Source organism: Molothrus aeneus, chromosome 5, assembly GCF_037042795.1.
Source record: "Molothrus aeneus isolate 106 chromosome 5, BPBGC_Maene_1.0, whole genome shotgun sequence".
Taxonomy (NCBI): Eukaryota; Metazoa; Chordata; class Aves; order Passeriformes; family Icteridae; genus Molothrus; species Molothrus aeneus.
The window spans coordinates 58,154,787-58,177,328 of record NC_089650.1 but is presented as its reverse complement, the minus strand read 5'-3'; the positions used below and the strand labels follow the sequence as shown (position 1 = coordinate 58,177,328).

Here is a 22,542-nt window from a genome sequence, read left to right as displayed (position 1 = left end):
CATGCTAAGAATAAAGATTTAGCAGCCTTGACTTATGTTACATAGTCTCCCACACACAGGTCTAATTCTCAAGATTTTCATCTCCAGACACCAGGAGCAACTTTCTCTGCTAACTGCCCCACTTTGTCTCAGCCAGATGAAAAAGCTCCCATAAAAAGCACAGCCCTTAGAGCACAGGCCTGAGCTGCACCCAACATGGCACCATCATTCCAGTGGATGGCAAATTCAATGAGAAAACAGAGTATCAAAATAGCTATTGAAAAATCAAACTTGATAAAAATAGAAGTTTAAACTGCTGTTTTAATCAATGTTTGTATCAGGTAACTGTACACCAAATATTAAAGGACTATTTAGGACTAACGCCCTCATCAGTAGGCTCATCTATCAGCATGACCAGAACAAGAGAAGATCAATGTTTAGCTGGCACTCAAGTACAGCACGGCTTCAAAGCAGAGATCATATCAGCATCAAAGCACAGAGAAAAACAGTGGTTAGAATATAATACACTAAATTTGCAATGTCAGTATCCCTGATGATTCTAACAGCAACCTAAATATTGTGAAGTTAATCACTGCTTCTGAACAGAACACAAAATAGCTTGCATTTTTAAGAAAAATGAAATGAGTGACTGATGGGAATCAGTTCCCCAAATATTCCCACATATGTTGCAAATTCAGTGGGATCTGCACAAAATATCAGTAAGTTCTATACAATTTTAAAGTGCATTCCATCTGTTTAAGAAAGTAATAAAATATCAGCTGAACACAGTGACTCATAATCAAATCAAACAAACATTCTTGACAGTCATTCACAGCAAAGCACAAAGCAGTGAAAATTTGTCTTTTCCATTTCCAGCTTGGATACATACTGGTAAGGTACAGGCACTGTGCTGCCTAAACACAAGGCTCTCTACACACCTGACCACTACAAGAAAATAAATAAAATGACACTTGAGAAGCTTGAGGAGTTCTTTGATCTGTTGATCAGAATCAGTACAGCTCTGAGCCTAGCAGGGTCACGTGGCAGTGTGCTATCTCACAACAGTTCATTCTGCCAATGAACAAGGAAAAATCATGGATTTATTTTGGTCAATTCAGCATCTTATTCACATGCAGATATTAGAAAACAGTCATTTTGATAAATGAATACCAGTCTTGTGTTTCTTGGAAGACTTACTCAATTTTCCAAATCTGTGATGTTTGGATCGCTTTCACAGCATTCTACTATTTCAGATTTCCATTTCCTACATCTTTTGCAATTCCAACTTATTTACTGTGCACATGTATATCCACTTAAAAATCAACTTTATTTATCACCAAGGAATTCTTTCACAGATGAAGAATTAAATCATCACCCTCTAAAATAATACTTTATTTCTAATACTAGATAGAGTTAATATTTCAGTTAAAGTAGTATTGAAATATTCGCTATAGTAACAAGGAAGGGAAAATCTGCATGCCAGCAGTACCTGTAATGAAAATTCTTTCAAGAGTCAATTTTCAGGCATTTGGAGGGCTGGGGGTGACACAACACTGAGTAACACTTGTATGTAACACATGAAGTCAGTCGCCAGTGAAATGCAAAAGATCCGGTAATATTAAAGGAAAAAAAAAGTAGCTACCTCCCTTGAAAGCTTTTTTAGCAACTGTAACAATGCAATTCTTTGCTACCCAAAAAATATGTACCAGGATCTAGGAAAACATCTAATTTTCTGCACATCATGTTATTAACTGGAACACCACTGCACGTGCAGGGAGATAGGAACAGCACCAATGGCCTCAGGCAGCTCTTTCCAATCTGCACAAGAACAAGGGCCAAGAGAGACAACTAAAACACTGGAGATTTCAGCCAAAATAACACAGATTTATACATCACCAAAATCCAGAGAAGGGGCAAAAGCAATAAGCAAGGACTAATTTCAGTACAGCAAAACACATGAAAGATTTATTGCTGAAGCAAAAGTTTGAAGATGAAGTTGTATGCAGCAGGAATAAAGGCCATAGCACAGGACTGAAGCAAGGCCTTTGTCAGATTAATGAACAATTTGGGAGGTGACATTCTCAGAAAAAGTACTCCCCTCTCAAAGGACAACCTCATAAAAATGAACATACCACAGGGAGAAGACACTTCTTTTAAATCTTTTCTTTAAAAAGCAAGTAAAAACTAAACAATAATGCAGCCAGACAGCCCAGACTGCAGACATCTGTAAATGCAAAGGGAGGTCTGGTAGCCATTGAAAATCCCAATATGGTTCCAATTCGCTCTGTAAGGAATTCTGCCTAAAGTAAGAACCTAGTCTGTCTCAAAAAACCAAAAGAATACATACAAACTGCAAAAAGCTGCCACTTTAAAACATCTCTTAAAATTCTGAAAGTGGTAAGAACAAAATGGGTTGAATATGTGGGCACTTCAGAAGCAAAACCTCAGGATTAAGATACCTGAGCAGAAGTTCAAGACTACATCAGCCAAGACCACTGAGCAGGTCTCCAAAAAGAAACAAAGTTCTACTCTTAAGTGTAAAGTTGTATTTGCTCATAGTTTTCAAGGATTTATTCTTTCTGTCTGGACAGGGCCTATGCTGCAGAAAGTTGGCAGCTGTCCTGGGGATGTGTGTCCACACTTCACTAAAATCTGACAGGTTACCAAAAATGACTTGAATGAACCCAAACAAATGGTCAGCCTATGCATGACCAGCACACTGGTAAGATTTGTTATTCTGAGTCAACTAAATAGTTTTGGGAGTTTGTTTTGAGTGGTTTTTGTTTTAAAAAGCAGTATCTGGCAAGGCTGGTTTGGCTAAAGTTGGAGCCCTCATCTATCCCAGCTGCAGAGCTGTGTGCTTGGTGCAAGCTGCAGCTCTGCTCTGCTGCTGCTCTCCCATGGGCAGCACACAGAACAGGAATGGCCAAGTAACTGTGCACGGATGTTCATGAAGCCAGAGATTACAGGTGGAAGTATTATTTCCAGAAAATCCAGAAAACAATCAAGGGAGCTGAGACCACATTCCTGCTATAAGGGAGGGTCAAATTCTTACATGAACAAATTAATTTTTTCAGATCAGAATCTGCTAGAGGCAATAAAATACCACATCACACATGGATCATTTGCTCACAGCAAAGGGGAAAGAAAGATCCCTGAGGCTGCAAAACTGGTAGTAATCTCTTAGCCAGCATTAAAGAAAACAGTAGTAAGACTTAAGGACGTATTAGCCACATCCAAGAGACTCACATTCCTATTGCTTCTCTAATACATATTTATGGCTATGTAGGAGTAATGTTTAGCAATTCAAATATTGATTTAATTAATAATTTCTTGACATCTTTTGGATTAAACCAATCAGCGCACTCATCTAATAAAGAGCTGATTTTAGTGCCACCTGTGAGTATGCAGTAATATTTTAAATTTTAACAACCTATAAGGAAAAAAGCATTTACAACAGAAGGACCTCAGGTAGTTGAACTGGACATTGCCTGAAAATCACATTTTTCTATTGCTACTAATGAAGCCCAAGTGACCACTAATTGCATCAAAGTTTATAAACTGGGTACTTAAGGATGTACAACTTCCAAAAATGTTATACAGAAAATTCCTACCAAAAATCAGAGATACAGAGGGCTTTGGAAATAATAGGCCTTGGATGTGAAGTTTTACATATTGAGCTGAAGGACAGGCTGTAGGGCAGTTCACTGCTGTGTGCAGCTATCCAAGAGACACGTATCATTTGCCTGTGTTTGAACTACACAGGAGTACAATACACAGACAATAAACAGGTTAAATGACAGAGTTACCAGATCAGATGCTAGCTAGCCTTGAAATTCTTTTCCCTCAGAACACAACCTAAAAGAACCAAGTGTTCCATAACTGGGGAAAGAGAACAGTTAACTTGGACGCTGCTGTTATTTTCTTAATGAAACACCTCTTGCTTCCAAACTGTGACTCATGAGGAACCTTCCCAGTACACATATAAGCCACACAGCCTCTTTATTGCCTGGCACTATCACCACAGGGACAATTCAAATCCAGGTATGTCTCTGTGAATTACAGGTCACTGCCAAAGTCCAGGCCTTTTTAGCTTGGTAAGTAATTACTTAAATATTCTTTTTATTGCAGTCAGATAACAGATTTGAGGGAATGGTTGCTTTTTTGGCTTGTTTTGTGGGTTTGTTGATTTTTTTGGTTGCTTTTCTTTTTTTTTTAATGTGAAGTGGAACTGTCTGAACTTGAACTGTGCCCTGAGCTGGGCCAAGAGGCAAAGCCCAGGAGAGAGTTTGCTCCCTTGCACCAGCTCATCTAGACAGATGCAGGCAGGTACTGGCAGCACTCCTGGAGCCCACTGTGTGTCCAAGTGCCCTCCAAACAGCCAGTCTGACTCCCTGTTCCACATGAGTATCTGACAGCAGGAGTTTGGGGAGTGCCTGGAATGAGCACCCATAAGGAACTGTGTGAAGGGAGGACTGATTCTGCCTGCTGACTAATCTGCATTTACAGAGATGCCTCAGCTCTACCTCAGTTTGCTACAGCTCCTCACCCTCAAGGCGTAAGGGCATCCTATGCATTAGTGGCAGGCAGAAACATAACCACTAAGAGAGGCAGTTGGACTGAATTATTTTTTGCAGACCCAAAAATAAAACCAATCTGTTATTATGAACCTTTATTAAGCAGCTCACATTTCAGTATAAATCACACTAAAAAGATTCTTAAAAAAGATATTTACACTACAGTGCTGACACATTTAAAATGAAAAAATTGGTATAAATAAGCTCTATGGAAAAGCCTGGAATTGTCAAAAAGAATTCTGGCTCATCTTACAAAAAATATATATGTTAAATGTCAGCTCTACTCTAAAACCTACAACTCAAAATTATTTAAAGACTTCTTTATGTTAAACCTGCAGTGTTTACAGTGCATCTGGCCCTAAGTGCTTTGATACTTCACAGTTATGGACAGGCACTGAGGAATGTTACAAAGCTACATAACTATTTTCTGTAACAGATGCGAAGACAAGTCACAAACTTGCCTCACAATTTATGATCTTTACATTATTACATCATTAAGTTTAAAAAGGAATTTAAAACCATATATACAAATTTAGGACAAAAAATCATCCTCTCTTTGTCCATGCAATTTTGGATATGATGAGCTAGGCTGTCTTGTATCATCTGGATGTACGTGACCTCCAGAGCACAACTTGCCTTGTAAGTCCTTGTTGCCGGTTTCAAATTTAGAATCCACTTCCAACTTTAGTGATGTCAACTCAGCGTGACCCAGCCTAGCCTGAACATTCTGTCCCCCGACGTCATTAGGTGTCACTGTCTTTTCAGCAACATCAACATTCATGGGTTCTTCTTTTACTCTGAGAGATGCAAGAGGTTCATGTTTTATGGGCACAAACTCCTGCTGCAGGTACTTGGTCTGCAGAGCATCTGGAAATTTGGTGTCTTCGGAGGTATCTTTGCTCACGGTACAAACTCTGTCAGTCTGAAGTCCAACAACCGAAGACTTGGGGTCTGCAGAGGTCCCTGCTTCAACAGTATTTGTGTTTTGAGAGAGTTCTTCCTCTGAATGATAGAGCTTGAGCCGGATGTGCCAAGCCAAACTACACACAGCTGAAACTGTTTTGAACTGGTGCACAACATTCCTCGGGATGAAATAAATGTCATTATCGAATAACTGGATTCTGGCATAGCGAATGCCTTCCCTTCGCAGCTGATTAAGCTTTGCATCATCAACCCACTGGACACACTGTAGGGAAAAGGTGGGGAAAGGTGAAAACTCTGACTTAGTACTCAGAGGACACTGACCATCAGTTCTCAGTGTGCTTACCTGTGAGAGTGGAGGCTCATGCAAATCTAACTGCATTCGCTGAACTACCTCCAAGAAGTCCTCAGCATGAAAACAAATTACATCTTTGGTTATACGAGGCTGCTCAGACCTACAGAAGAGTAACAAGTGCACAGTCAGAGGCTGAAACTACCGTGCTGCAGAAAATAACAAAAAGTCTGCAAGCAAGGATAAAGCAAATTTTTTAACTTAAAAAAGTGCAACAACTCTACCATAATCAGCAATTAAAAAAAAAAGTTGATCAGTTAATTCTAAAACAGAAGCTCATTAAACTGGTTAAACAAATTAACTACAATTTCTTTATAAGTGGAAGTAAAGGCAGCAATAAAAGGCCAACAAAACACACTATTTTCCATTTCTATTTTTAGCTGGCCTCTTGGTTGCCTAGATGTTGAAAGACAGCTGTCCCAGATAGACTGGGCCTACTCTGTCAGCACTCCAGCACCCATCAGGTACCTGAGCACAGAGCAGTCTGACTGGGAGCACTGCTCAGCACCTCAGCCTCCAACACCTTGCCCAGAGGTAGGAGTAAAAGCTGAACCTACATTAAGCTGCCACAATGCCAGTAATCAGCCAATGGCATCCTCCACAAAACATCCCTTAAAAATACATCCCTATTTATGCTCACTAGAGAGAGCTACCCAAGAGCAAAGTCTGAATAAGGCTTTGTCTCCATATTCCAATTGTTAGGAGAAACATCTCTAGTTCCAAAGCATCTCTCCCAAAGAAATACACACCATTAATAAAGCTCCTCTTGAGACATCATCTAGAATCAGGTCACAAAAGGCAAAAGCATCTACAATCCTTATAAATTCCTGATCTAAAGGCCAAACTCTGTTCCTCACTGAAAACATGTTAAAAATAAAAGCTCTACATACTCGCTTTTGAGGGATGTTTGCATTTCAGAAAGATTTTTAAAATTTAAATGTGATTATATGAAGATTTCATTTATAAAGCATAAAGCTCACCTTGGAGTAGTTTTGCAAGGACAGTTTCTCAGCCAGAGAGAACCTGGTTAGAATTTCTGTCCTTGCCCCTCTGTAGCCCCCTGGGCTGACAGGAATGCAGCAGGGAATGCAGCAGCTCCTCAGTGGGCACAGGCTGCACATCCAGACGCTGCCCATGCGAGCAGGGAGTGGGAGCAGGGATCAGAACCCACTGCTGCCCTCCTGCCTGTGCCTCCTGCAGGCAGGGCTGGCACCTGCCACCCCTGCAGTACATCCCTCACCCTGCCTCCACCCTCCAAAACCAGGGTACAAGTCAGACATAGGGGGCCTGGGGAGCAGCCGATGCAGCAGAGCTGAAACATTTTCTTCTGAAATATTTCAGAATCCAATAGATGTTCAAGAGCCCTTTTTCAATTGCAAGATGAGCACCTATTTTTATATAAAGATATATATGTGTCCTGTTATTACTGTTCTAGGAAGCAGGCAGTGAGGTACAGTTCATTCAGGCTTTTTAAACATAGGAGACATGTTTATTTTATTTAGGTCATGGCCTCAATAAAGCAAAAAAATAATCAGTCTGAGGCTATTTTCAGGAGAAAAAAAATCCCAGATCAACTACTGAAAGTATGCTAGGGAGACTTTTCAGACCACATATTTTACTTATTAAAGATTAAAATGTGTCTCTGTATTTTGATCCATATACTCCCAATTTAAACACTGAAAGCAAAAAGCTTCAGAAACACTTCTAACCAGTGGTGTTAAAAACATTAACTACATTCATCTACCTTTTATAATGGAGGTATTTATTTTTAAAATATGAATTTGCATTTGGCGCCCCCAATATTTGTAAATGAAGTTAAGACTTAAAATCAATTGAAAGAGTATTTTGCACACTTAGAGAACTTCAATCCAAATTGATGTGTTTCCCAGCACTGTCTATTCTGGTTTATGCACTGTCATTCCTACTCTCAGTCCATATGTATCTGTCCAAGAGGATGATGGATCACCAGCTCTGTACTGCAATTTTGTCACAGAACACAACATTCCTTTTGCAAACAACTGAGAAAAAAATACTATCAGATAATTTTAAATTCTGCATTTGCAGATTTTATCTTTAACACAAATTTGAGATAATATTTTGCAAAACCTTTATTTTAGGTATCATGTATCTTCCCCCCAAGCAGAACTATAGACAGAAGTTCAGTTAATGTGCAAAAAGACATTAAATGAAAACAAAACATAAGATAACTTCAGAAAAATCCATTTAAGCCTCTCCTAGAGAACTGCTAGAACTGGTTTTGGCAGTATTTTTTCCCCTTAAACTCATTCTTCAAAAGGATTGGATTCCTTTTGCTGTGACTTTTCAAAATAGATTCAAAACTAGATGTTTCACCATTAATATTTCTGGCCTAATGCATAAAGACTGGCAATATATACGAAATTCCTATGATCACACAGAGAAGCACAACTTCAGTCTCTAGAACACAAACCTGAAAGCTGCTTGCTGAAGCACAGGTTTCATTTTGTCAACAACAATGCCAAGAAGTGCCTTTTGCTGTCCCTGTAAAAACCCACCCAAATTTCCCACATAAAAAATTTATAAATTTCCATTATTAAAATTTCACTGGCACTTGATAAGTTCTAAAGCTCACTTGGTATCACCAATGAAAATGGCATTAAATAATCAGCATGATCACACCTGCATTTATCAGATTATAGTTCAGTCCTTAAAATGTTTGCTAGCAATAGTCAGAGTTCTTCTGTAAATTGCAAATACTCAAAAACTGAGTAATTTTACAAAATACCTCAAATCAAGATCCTGTCACAATTGGGAAAGGACAAATATTTTTTTTTCTTCAAAATACAATGTTTAGTTTTAATGTCTGTCCTCTAGTACCATAATCTGCTTTTTGCTTTTCAACAGTTCTGTTCCTGTCTGTTCTTAAAGACAACATTTATCCCACCTAACATTAACATTCATCCCTATCAACTAGGAAATAAATCCTACTTTCTTTAAATCTACAGCAACTTATAAAGCTTTTTTTTGCCCACTCAATCCATTCTTATGGATTTAGTTCAGGCAGCCAAGGAATTGTTTTATTTTCTCCTCACAGAAAGCTTTATTTTTACGTACATTATCTCATCACTGAAACATGTGCATTTTTACTGCCATAGTGCCTTAATCACCCCACAATATCTTCAACTTTTCAGATTTGTTCAACTACTCAAACAGATTAAAAAAAAGAAACAAAACAAAACTGAAGAAAAATAAAAACTAGATTTTTCAAAACTTTAATTCATGTTGTTTCCTTTAAAATAAATCCACCCACATATTGCAAATTATGGCGAAACTAATACCTGAAATAATTTCAATGTGCTACATTAATCCATGGTGCTTCATTTTCATAAGCCCTGATTAGTTCTCATCATGTAAGTACAAGTGGCTTTCCAAAATTACATAAAAGTGGAAAGGGAAAGCAGGAATTATAATTTAGGCCAAATCAAGCCTGAAATACATAACTTTTATTGTGTTGCTTGTGTTGTATATTTTATTCCTCTCCATACTTCAGTCACAATTTTTTTTATTCTGAATTAAAAGATACATTCAGTCTTTACACTGAAATGAAATACTGATATTTCTTTTAATTCCTCAAACTGAAGGACTTTCAAGTATGCTATAAAGCTATAGGATGAGAATGGGAAGTTCCCAGACACTTAAATTACTACCAATTCAACTTCTTAATCTCCATAAACATCCAAGTTCAGGGAGCGGGGTTTGGTTTCTTTACTTCCTTTGCAAGTCCCTCTCTCAAATGTGCAAAGTGTAATTTAAAACATTCACATCTACACAGTTTTCTCAGCTCTTGCCCTGCTACTGCTGCTCTGTCTTAACTCACCACAGCACAGTCAGAGCAAGCAGGAAGCTGAAGGCTCCCACTGTCATCAGCCTGAAGAGGAAGGAAACTGAAAACCTCAGAGCCCAAGAGACAAACACATTATCATCTGAACAATCCAGTTCTTCCCCAATGACAATTATTCTACTTTCTATATCAATGAACTCATTCACTGTTACACAAATTCACATCCTTTTATCCACAGGGAATTCACTCTTCTAATTTCTAGACAGACACAAAGAGAAGAAGGTATTTACAGTGTTTACATATGCAAAGGTAGCCTCCAAGACTAAGGTCACTCTTCATGGTCTGAAGATGTTGAAAAATGCCTCTTCAATCTGGACCAGGAAGCCCATATGGTTATGGGCTTTTTATTTCATTAACATGTAAACAAGCTTCAAACAAGGCACATTTCACTTCCTGAATCTCACACAGGAATTCTAAGGACAGACACCAAAAAATACCACCCAACTTCCAACAGGATTTTTCCTAGGTGAGCTTCCATAAGTAAATCAAGGTTGTAACAACCATGACTTGGGAAGCAGAAGCATGAGAATTCTGCTCATCTCCAGGTAACACAAAGAACTGCCAGAAGGTCTCTCCATGTGCACCTCTGCTGCAGTAGCAGCTCAGTCTCTATGCACCACTTGAAGCAAAATGAATTGTGAGGTGTTTTTACATCTAACATGACCTCAGTAACAGCAACTCAATTATAGCAATTGAACTGTCACTGCCAGGAACCTTTCTGGTTTCAACCACACAGCGAAGCCAGATGCAATTAAAGAGAGCAGACAATCATCTAATGCTCAGCCAGCACCTACGAAGTCTTCACTGAATCTTTCATCCTAGATTAACCTATTCCACACTCCCTTCCAATTACAAATGGCAATTCAGAGAAACATTTCTCAGTCACCTAGGTGAAGCCAATCAACACCTACCACTCCCCACAGTGCACAGCCTTCAACACTCCCACAGCAGCTGTGGTCTGTCGCTCAAAGCCTTGTCCTATGTGATCCGCATGGGCTCGCGTGCGGTCCTCAAAGAGCATCTCACGGGGTTCACTGGTTCGAGGTAGGTACTGCAAGTTTTTGATTTCATTGGTAGTTCTGCACAGGAAAAACAGTAGCAGTGATATAAACATTTCTCTGAATTATCTAATTCCCATCATAGCTAATAGGGCTGCTCATCTACGCAAAAAAATAAACGCTTTTCTTTTCCTTATCTTAAATGGATTTTTTTTATAATTTAGTTTGTGTCCATTTTCTCTGTTCATGTCACTGGGCACTGTTGAAATAAGTCCTTTTTACAACTTTCTGTGAAGTGCCTAAACACATTAATATGATCCCACTGAGTATTCTTTTCTCAAGAGTAAATCCCAGTTTTCCCAGGCCACCAGACACTCCAGTATGGCCGTGTCTGTCTTAGCCTGGTGAGCCCAGAACTGGGCAGATACTGCAGATGTGTCTCACCAGTGATGAACAGAGGGGAATAACCCTGTCCCCCCATCTGCTGTGCTGCTCATGCTTGAAATGGCAATTTCCTAAGATGAAGGTGAGACTGACTGGCCTGCAGTTCCCCAGGTTTTGCTTCTTACCCTTCTAAATGATTGGAGTGGCATTTGCTTTCCCCCAGTCCTCAGGAATTACCAATTGCCATGACCTTTCAAAGACAGTGGCCTTGCAATGATATTGTCCAGCTCCCACTGCCCTTGTGGGATGTGACCCATCCCAGTAGGTCCCACAGGCTTGTGTCTGTCTAATCTGCATGTTTAGGAAGTTCCTTAATCTCATTTTCCTCCACTGAAGGCAAGCAGCCCCTGCTCCAGACAGCCTTACTGTCTCCATGACAGAGCATGCAGACACAGCATTTCCTGAAAGTAAATCTTACTAGAAAAGACAAGGGTAAAAAATGCACTCAGCCTTTTCTGTGTCCTTTGTCCCCAGGCTCTTTGCCCCATTCAGCAATACCTTCCATTTTCCTAGACTTTCTTCTACTGTCCATATGCTGTGCAAGTCCCTGCTGCCCTTCACATCCCTTGCCAAATTCAGCTCCAGGTGGTCTTTGGCTTTAACTGCATCCCTTCATGGTTGAACAATGTCTCAACTCCTTCTGAGGCACCTGCCCCTGCTCCCACTTCTTGTACACTCCCTTTTTGTGTTCTCATTTTGGAAAGAACTCCCTTGACAATTCCTTATGACGTACAATACTCAAGTTCTGCAGAGGCTGTCCCTACTCTTCAGCTGGTTCTTACACCCAATGCCACAGCAAAGCTTAAAGATTTCATTTAATGTTGGAGTTGTTACCTTTGAGGTGAGAGAAAAGCCTTTGTCCCCAGAGGTCACAACCATCTACTCATATGTGACAACAGGGGTATCAATTGCAGTCTCATGGCATATATCAGTAATTGCATGTGTGTACACATTTTCTTTAAGTTTTTACTTTAAATTTCTGCTACAGATCCAAAAAGGATCAGCACCTTACTTGGCCAGACAGTAAAAATTAAAACAAAAAATTGCAGATTCTTATATAACAAAACAACAAAATTGGGTTTGGAGATGAAGATTTACTGCAGTTTATATTAAAATATAATATCAAACAGTAAAAGGTATGGGATAAAATGAATTTGTAAAGAAAACACTACTAACCAGACATTCACAAAGTAAAATAATTCAACTTACCTCTTCCTTTTGAAAGGTGACTTTGGCATGTCAGCCACAGGGATCATCTGCTCTCCTGGCCGTACCCACATAATGGGACCATCATCACTGTCTTTACGACTCTCTAATTTTAAACTAGAAAGTGTTCCCCATGGCAGTGTACACTAATGGGAAATACAAGCCACAATTTTCCAGTGAGTTACTTTAAAAAACTTGTTAAAAGCAGCCTTATCTCTCAGGATGAAAGCATTTATTAGAACACTCAGCTATCTAAACAAGTACCACATACTCTCACTTTATTATTATAACAGCACTACAGAGCACGTTGTCCCCCTTCTCCCAGCCCATTCAGTTCTGTTCTTACTTTTAAGAAGGGTGATTCTTCCAACATATCAAGGAATTCAGGGAAGTAATCCCCCACTTCCTCATCAACTGCTCCAACCAGGCTGATCTGTCTCATTGGGCCAGCTCTATACGTACCATGAGAGTATGTTCTTTTTACCTACAAGTAGAATATGACAACACAAGTTATACGAGTCCTCTACTGTGCAAAATCCACATTCAATGAGCACCTGTGAACTCTATGCTTATGCTTTCTGAGTTAAAAAGAAAGACTTATTTTAGTCCTTCAGTCTCCAGTGTATTTAAGATTATTATGAAGTCAATTACTACAAACTCAAAGACAGATCTTATTAAACATCCACAACAATTTGTATTTTATTTTAACACCTGAAGGTAAATATTTTTTGCCTTTCAAGAAGATAACACTCCAAACCAGTAACTCTAAGAAGTTATCAATGCATGTTATGCTCAGTAACTAGTCAATAAGGATTCTTACCCGTGTTACTCAAGTCTAGCTGAATTTCTACCTTTTCTCTTGCAACAGGGAGAACTCCGAGTTAAATTACTTGTAACTCTAAACATCTCTGCTGCTACTCATCCTCTCCAGTACTGCCTCTTTGTGAGCACATTAACTTGAGCAAATTAGTGAACACAAGGCCCATAAAGAGTTTGTACAAAAAGTGAAACAATGATCATTTTTGCTGTGCTAGCACATCTTGTGCTCCCTTCAGACTTTGACAGCTGTAGCATTCACCTCTCATGAGAAATCTTCTACTGTAAAATTTGAACAGAAACACATATTGTTTTAAGTTTTTTTTTCAACAATCTGATCTGTTGTGTTAGATCACCAAAATACTCAGGCATGAGATTGATGAGGATCATGTCCACTTTAGGCTTCTGATTTCCTATTTAACAGGCTGAAAGACGCTGGCATTATGAGATAAAATATGAAGAGCTCAGAATGGAGGAAAGAGCAGATGGATTACTGCACACACCAAGTAAGGCTCCTGTATGACACCTCTGGACATTCTGCATCCAAAGCAAGAAAAGTAAAAATTTGCAAGGAAAACAGTTAAGGAAACACTGCTTAGCTATGGTCCTCACCCAAAGAGACCATTAACATTCCTAGCAGTTATGGCAGTGCAGGGAAGAATTAACAGCAGTTCCTGAAAATAAAGCATGGAACAAGACTGTGCCCTTCTGAGACACTCAACTAATGTAACCAGATCTTTCCAGAAAGAAATGCAGAACCAAACACTGTTCTGATCATCCCAGTCATCTGTTTCCTCCCAGCAAACAGATTCTAAAAGTAGGATTTTACAAAATGTCTTAGCTAATGCTACAGCAAGCCATCACAGACACACTGAAAAGAACAGTCCAGTAATATTCCCCCATTCCTCAAATCCTTAGTCATACATTTCCTGCAGGGTTTTCTTTCTTTTTTTTCTTTTTATTTCTTTTTTTTTTTTTTTTTTTTGCAGAGACAGCTGGTGATTTTGTGATAAAATATCACAAACATTCATTTCTGCTGAATTTGCATCAGCTCAGTCCTCAGCTACATCTGCACTGGCACAAAGCATCAGGAGCTGGTACAACCCCAGCAACGAGCAAGGAAGAAGCCTAAAACACTTTCTGAAGCTACAGACACCCACAAATCTGACACTTCATTAAAATGCCTAACATGCAAAAGGATGCTTCTTCCACTGACATAAGTAGCTTAGTATTCCACTACTCCAGTCCAAGATACTGGGATGCTGTTTCCATCTACATCCCTGATTAAAGAGATCCATTTTTCTGCCTTTTTCCATGCTTCTTTATGCTACCTCTCTCCCATGTAACAAGTGATAAGACAAGAGAAAGTGGCCTGAAGTTGTGTCAAGAGAGGTTTAGATTAGATATCAAAAACATTTCTTCACCAAAAAAATTCTCAAGCACTGGAACAAGCTCCCCAGGGGAAATGTTGAGTCACCATCCCTGGAGGCATCTAAAAGATGTGTAGATGTGGAATTTAGGGACATGGTTTAGTGATGGATTTGGCAAGACTGGATTAACACCTGGACTCTTAAAAAGGTCTTATAAGTCTTTTTCATCCTAAATAATTTTTTTATGATTCATATAGAATATGATAAACTGGTTGTGAAACTACTCCAAGTGAAAATTCTAAAAATTCTCCTAAAAATACTAAGTTAAAGCTTGGAAAAGCTGTGAAGCTTCCAGCTGGATCAACCCACCCATTTGGCTTATATACCACTAGGTGCTGGTAAAGAAACCTAAAGTCAGCAAGTATTTAGCTGCAGCATAATGCTTGCATTAAGAAGGATCAATTAAGAAATTTTTCATTTGTTCCCAAAAAACCCCCATGCCGCTGAAAGTTAAAACTGAAAAATGAGCACAACTTTTTCAAGCATTGTTTGTCCAAGCCCTTTCACCCCCAGCTTCCTGACCAACCACCCTCCCCTTATCACAAGGCAGTACAATTGCTTCTCAAGATCTAGCTTGGGTGAAGAAATACCAACATGAATGCTTAAATAATGTCAAAGGTACAAATGATGAGTGGTTTATTCTGGCACCATATTCAGAATCACATCATTGCAAATACAGAATGAAATGTCTGAGTGATTATGAACTCTGTAGTGGCTTAACCCCAGGCAGCAGATACTGATCTTACAGCCCCTACTCACTCACCTCCCACAGCTGTGAGACACGGGAGAGAACAGGAAAAGCAAGGAAATGCAGGGGTCCAGTTAAACAGAGTTTACTCAGTGAAGACAAAACTGAAGAAGAAAAATCACCAAGTGCTGCTCTCCACCACTCACCAACTCCCACAAGCAGACTGATGCCCAGCAGTCCCAAGCAACAGGCACCTTCCAGCCAACCCATCAGTCCTCTCAGGGTTTTTTTGATGTCCTACAGCACAGAATATCCTCACAGTCACTTGGGACCAGCTGTCCCAACCATGTCCCCTCCCAGCTTCTTGCCCACCCCAGCCCACTCACCAGGGGGGTCCTGGAAGCCTTGACACTCTGCCTGTGATGCTCAGCAATAGCCAAAACAGCAGTGTGTTACTAACAGTTTTAGTCACAAACCCAAAGCACAGTCCACAAAGAAAATTAACCCATCCAGACCCAGTATAAGCAGGAAATAAATCCATGTTGGTGATCAAAGGGGAAGATTTGCTCTCTTTTCCCTTCTTTCCTGAGAGCATTAGGTCCTCTGAAGATGAACAGGGAGCCAGCCTAGGCTGACTGATCTGAATTTAATCCTGGAATTACCTAAAAAAATTTCTGTTTTATAAAATAATAAAAAATAAATAAAGACATAGGCCATAAATACTAATGCCTGGCCAGAAAGAACAAGAGAGTTTGAAAGATGAAGCAGCTGTGGGCAAGTGAAAAGCAACTCTAATCTCATCTCTTCCATGAACTGGGTTGTAGCATCCTAAACTCCAGGCTTAGAGAAGAGGGTCATGCTTCAACTGCATTACCTCAGATTAGGCTAAAGGCTTAGAAAAGCATGAATAAAAAGGGTTATTCTTAGTGAGGAGCTAATTTTCACTCACTCCCAACTTAGACTGCTACTAAATAATAGTGTGGAAACAACAAAACCTCCTATTGATGTTTGACCGATGACAAACCTAAAATTAATCCCAAAAAAGACTCCAACCAAATAAATATAACCTATGGCATCTTAGATAACAGCAACATTTTCCCTTCCTTTTACTGTCAGTATCCTTTGGTTGGTTTGTTCACAGGAAGAGAAATAGATTGCTCTATGTATTTCTAAACTCATAAAAACAATATTGATGTACTAAAACTAGTACTTATCAAATTCTATATTAAATTATGCACAGACTGCTAATAGAGTACTACACATATGAAGTATTTTATATATACACACATAGATATATATATATATATACACACCTTCTATAAAACAATCTTCCCAGATGCAATTTCACAGCTTACAGTGTGAGTAGCTTTTTAGAATTTTACAGACTTGCTCAAAACTTGAACAATTTAAATCCATAATAAAAGGAGAAATCAAGGACATGCTGCTCTTCCAGCATGTGGTCAGGAATGAACACACACAAATCACCAAATACATGCAGTAAAATGCCATGGACAGGTAAAAGAGATAGAAACATAATAAATACAACATCCTAACTTCTTTCTTCTCATGTAGCTTACATTTGAAGTATGTCACCTAAAAGCACACACAAAAGGAGACTGTGTCATTCTCTTGCACCACAGTAATGGAAAATTGCCACAGTAAAACCACCACTGAATCCACAATTAGTGAAACTTGAGAATTATCTGCTTCTGTGACTCGCACGGCCTCAACTGATTTTTTAATGCAATAGCAAATGTTTTGACAGAAATGTCTTGGTGTCTGACAAGAATCTGGAGACTAAATGCAAAAATACATATATATATAAATACCAAACATACGTTTCAGCAATATCATCCTACAAGTGGAAACATTTTAGACACTATATGTTAAAGATTTTGTGTTTGAATAAGTCACAAAGTGGAGGGAACAATCCAGAGAAACCATGCATGTCAAGAGAGGAATTTAAAAAATGTAAACTGGGGCACATAACAACTGAATTCCTCTTTTTAATATAGTAGGGTGTGGGCTGTCGTGGGGTTTAGGCAGAGGAGGGTTTTTTTCTTATTTGAAACTTCTTCATTTTCGTGCTAGGATTTTAAGATTTAAATTTATTTCAGTTTTTCACCTTTAAAACAAAAAATTCTGCTAAGAGTCTTCAGAGAAAAAATAACCAACAACAATCAAACAAAATTATCCACCAACTGAACTCAATTTCAAGAAACCCATGAAGTCCAGCCAAAGACCAACAACAAAACCCAAAAACATTACACCACCCAAGAATATGCAAGGACATTGAGAGTTTTGCTAGAGAAGTGCACAAGCAATGCACTCACACACTGGTATCTCAGAACAGAAAAATCTCATTTCAGAGTCAAGGTTAATCTCAAACGCTGCAGCCATGAAGAGGCCATTACCACTCCTGCTAACTTGGCACATTTCAATCAAGTGCCCAAACAGTTTTCTGTTCCTTGCCAATTTCATTCAAATCCTTAAATGCCTCCTTGTAGTTCCAGTTTCAAATGGGAGCCAACACTGAACAAATACTCATCAAAATTGCTCTGATTTTACAAATACTCCTTAATCTATCTGTTTGGCTGCTTTTTACTATTAAACCACATGTACTTCATACTCCTTCCTTCACCTTTTTTTCTCTTTTTTTTAGGTCAGGGTTTTGGTATCAGAATGGCATGTCTGGACAGTTCTGGCATCACTCAATTGTCATTAAAAACCTAAATTCAAAAAACAGTTCTTTTTCCAATTGGAAGTTTCTGGAAACACAATCTCAAGATTTGATCAGCTTAAAACCAAGAAGCAAATTCTATTGAAAACAAAGTTCTGCTGAAAGCTACTGAAACACAACTGAAAAGACATAGTTCCAGTATAAAAGAATTCTCTCTAGAACTCGGGAGAATAATATATGGAAATAAATACTGCAGAAATCTTTAATGATAAGGAAATGAAGCACTAAACAATTATTTGAGATTTTCTTTTAAAAATATTTTCAGCAATTCCTCTCAAATACTAAAGGAACTAATGATTTCAAGCAGGATGTCACAAATTATTAAAGAGCTAAACAGCAAAAACCTCTCTGAAAAAGAAATGTTAAAGAGCTAAACAAGGAGAACAGCAAGGAGAAGATAATATTAGAAGAGGCTAAAAGGGAAGGGGAATGACAAGCTCTGTGTGCAGAACCTGAAAAAGTGAGGACAACCCCTCACAAAGCCACACCACAAACATGAATCACAGATCTTCCTCTAAAATACTTATTCATTAATATTTGACTACTCAGTGTCCATCACAGCTAACATGGCAACATGAATTTACTCCAAAACGCGAACAAAATCAACAAAAATTGTTTCTCTGAAGATGCAATTGCCTGTTGTTATGGAATAGGGCTGATTGTGTAGACCCACAGTCATCCTTGAGCTAACTTTGACACATTTAAACAATATAATTTGCCAACTCAGTAATAAAACCAATCCCTCAAGAGTATTTAAGTAGTTCTGCTGGATTAATGAACCAAACTGAACTCACCCGTTCAAGAAGCACCACATCTTGGCACTAGAACACTCAACTGGGAGGAAAGAAGGAATGAGGACATTTTCTTTTGGCAGAAAATCTTCTTTAGATTGGCCCTGGCCATTTGTCTAATTGCACACTGTACAGCTAGAGTGACCTTTCCTAAAGTGAACAGGCTGAATGATGTGCATCCTCTCATACCTACAGCACAAAGGCAGTAAGATAAGACAAAGCTTTAATAAATCAATGAGAACTGCAAGCTGTGTGTGCAGTTGACACGAGGAAGGAAGCGATGCCATCCAGAGCTGGGAAGATGGGCCCTGTGAACCTCATGAAGTTCAACAAGGCCAAGTGCAAGGCCCTGCATGTGGGCTGGGACAATCCCAAGCACAAATGCAGCATGGAGAGTCAACTGAGAGCAGCCCTGGGCAGAAAGACTGGGAGGTGCTGCTGGATGAGAGGCTGAACGTGACCCAGCAATGTGCACTCACAGCCCAGAAAGCCAAATGTACCTTGGGCTGCCACCCCAGCAGTGTGGGCAGCAGGGCAAGGGAGGGCATCCTGTCCCTCTGCTCTGCTGAGACCCCACCTGTGCTGCTGCAGCCAGCCTGGGGTCCCAGCACAGGAAGAGCATCAACCTGTTGGAGCAAGTCCAGAGGAAGGCCATGAAGATGATGAGAGGGCTGAAGCACCTCTCCTATGAAGACAGGCAGATTGGAGTTGTTCAGCCTGGGGAAGAGGCTCCAGGGAGATCTTAGAGCAACCTTCAAGTGCCTAAAGGGGACTGCAAGAGAACTGGGGAGGGACAGTGTACAAGGGCATGTACTGACAGAGCAGGTGGAATGGCTTCAAACTGGAAGAGGGCAAGTTTAGCTGTTACAAAGAATTTCTCTGCTGTGAGGGTGCTGATGGATGGCCCATCCTTAGAAGTGTTCAAGGCCAGGCTGGATGGAGCTCTGAGCAACCTGGTCTAGTGGAAGGTGTCCTGTCCCTGCTCATGGCAGCTGATTGGAACTAGATGGTCCCTGGGGTCCCTCCCAAAGCAAACCACTCCATGATTCTAATTCAAAACAACAAAACAAGTTCTTCACATCTGGAAGACAGTAGCACACCATCTTAAAGAAATAGGTGTCAACAGAAGACAGAGGAGCTAGAGACTATTTAGCCTAATTCCAATTCACAGAAAAAAACCACTTAGCTGGATAATTGACACAAATATCATCTACCTAGAAAATAAGATAGTAAGAATTAATAAACACGGTCATGTAAAAAAAATTGAAAACAATCAAGTCAAACTAACCTTTGTTACTGTGACTGGATAGGCTTGTTCAGAGGAGCAGTAGACATCTTAACATTTGACATTTCCACTATATTCTACAAACTGCTATAGAAACATGGTCTAATAAGAGCAAACTGTGGGCAGTTTAGTCAGTGCTCACATAACCTATCTCATTTTGAGGCAGGCAGCAAGGATCCTTCCTTTGAAGGCAGTGTATCCTCACAAAACCCACAGGCATTGCAACACTGCTAGTCACAGGAAAGGATCAAAATTAACAAAGCTTGAAACTGGAGAGGGGGTCTGAGTGCAAAGGATGTAATTCAGTTTAAACAAAAGCAAGAACTACACTCACACACGTATTTAATGAACTGTGTGAACCTGAAATGGGGAGCGACTCAATTAGAAGCTGCTGCTACAGCAGATCACAAACTGCTCTTAAAAAGGAAAAAATAGACACAAGAGCAATAATTTGCAAGACACTTGCAGCAATCTTCTCGTAGTCATCAATACACCAGGCAGACACTGTTGATTTTTAGTATCATATATTAAGAAAAAAATATGGATGACTGAATTGAACATAAGGAGAGATCACTAAGAGTAATAAGGGTATAAAACATGCAATCACAGACTAAAATAACTAAAATTACTTGATCTAGGAAGAGGGGGGAAAAGAAGCTATTAAGCAATCTTCAAATATAGAGAAAGCTGAATGAAAAGGATAAATTGTTTGCCTTCTCCACTAAAGATCAGAATAAAAGGACTAGAGGTCAAACAAGGAAAAAATGACTTTACAAAGGATTTCTTTGTAAAGAGTGGAATCACCTTGAGATCTCCCACAAACACATCAGACAAGGACTTGTCAAATACAGCTTTAAAACAATCCATCTTGTTTGGCAGCAGAGGAATTGTCTGGTACTGTGCAGCATTTTACTTCATCTGTACTAAGAAGTTGCCTCCGATGCAAGACAGTAAAATCAATGCGCTCAGCATTGTTAAACATCAGCTGTGAGCTTTGGGGTTTCAGCATAGCAATAAAAACTTATACTTGCCCAGCACAAGGAAAAAAATTAAAAGTTCAAAATATTAACATTTGTCTCAACAGCACTAAATAGCTTAAGTGAAGTGATGTAAGCTGCAAGTAGGTGGCAAAAGCTGATTATTTACGTTCTTGAAAATCCTCCTAAGAACCTGATGAGATCCATGGCTATCGGGTAACTGATGCAGCTGTTGCCATCTACACAAATACAGAACCCAGGCAAGATGGAGCTACAAGACAATTTTTCACCACCTGAAGGACTGACTTCGTGGCTACAAGGATATCCAGACTAATTTCATTTTGCCCAGTTACAGAACTGTCTGACTAAGCCTTGCAGTGAGTCAGTGAGTTCAGAAAGAGCTGTTACACTAATGCAAAAAAATTTTAAGGAGTACTCAGGCATAGGCCCAAGCTGGACGATGAAAAACTCCCCATTTCCTCTCCCTGCAAAATTTAAAAGCTAACTCTCATTAGAAAGAGCCAGTTCCAAATTCCTCTCTGCTGCAAATATTCTCACAAATCTGTGTCCCTTATCTTCTAACAAGTAAAATTACATTACTCCTATCTGACATAGGTGTATTGGGAAGCAAGCTGAAAGGAGTTAGTTTTCAACTCTGCAATTGTGAAAACTAAGTAAATTACTTGAGTGATGCAGACTTTCCAGGTAAACTTAGGAGGACCCCAATTTGACCTCAGCAACAGAATTTACTGTGCAGACTCTTGTCACAGAATTTGATGACTTAGAAATATGCATTACTTAAAACCAAAAAATCACAAACCCATATCTGTCACAAAACAGGAGGTGGAAAATTGAGTAGTAACAAAAGGATCAACTTGAAAAACAAAAATTGATAAAAGACTCTATAACACTTTCCATTTCAGGCTTGGCTCAACCTTCATTCTCCTTTTTATAACACTTTTCTTGATCTTTTTAAATACTTACATTTGTTAGATTGATTGCATGTGCTACATGTAATCTGAGAAACCACCAAAGAACCTCTTGTACCAAAGTGAGCTTCATTTCAATGTTTTAGTTAAAATTACCAAAGGAATACTCAAGTTTCTTAAAGCTGATGACGTCCAAGACACACACTCAAAGCAGATTTGATAAAATCAACTTCCTACTTAGACCTCAGAAAACAAATCCTTCCTCAACTAAGGCTGTACAACAGCTGCCCAGGACAAGGAACACCACAGCACAAAGCAGGGGAAATGTAGGAACAGAAAACCAAATATATTTAAAGTTTCATCAAAATATACTGCAACAAGATATTAGAATTCCTTTAAAAGATTCACAAAGAACTTAGGATAATGTTCTTAGTCTGCACAAAAATGTAACATGTCAAAAAGGAGAATACAAAGCTAACAAAACACTTTAACTGTAGCAGACCACATAAAAAAACCAAAATAAACAGCC

At 39.2% G+C, this 22,542-nt stretch overlaps 1 protein-coding gene across 1 annotated transcript in view; it reads right to left on the bottom strand.

The window, feature by feature from the left end:
* Positions 1-282: 282 nt before the first annotated feature.
* The window catches only part of RSBN1L (round spermatid basic protein 1 like), a 47,677-nt gene continuing 25,417 nt past the window's right edge, over positions 283-22,542 (bottom strand). Inside the window, exons 4-8 of the mRNA XM_066550891.1 lie at positions 12,704-12,841; positions 12,361-12,503; positions 10,621-10,788; positions 5,824-5,932; positions 283-5,742 (exon numbers count right to left, since the gene is read on the bottom strand). Coding sequence (XP_066406988.1) covers positions 5,089-5,742; positions 5,824-5,932; positions 10,621-10,788; positions 12,361-12,503; positions 12,704-12,841 — 1,212 coding nt within the window. The 3' untranslated portion in view covers positions 283-5,088. The remainder of the gene's footprint in view (positions 5,743-5,823; positions 5,933-10,620; positions 10,789-12,360; positions 12,504-12,703; positions 12,842-22,542) is intronic.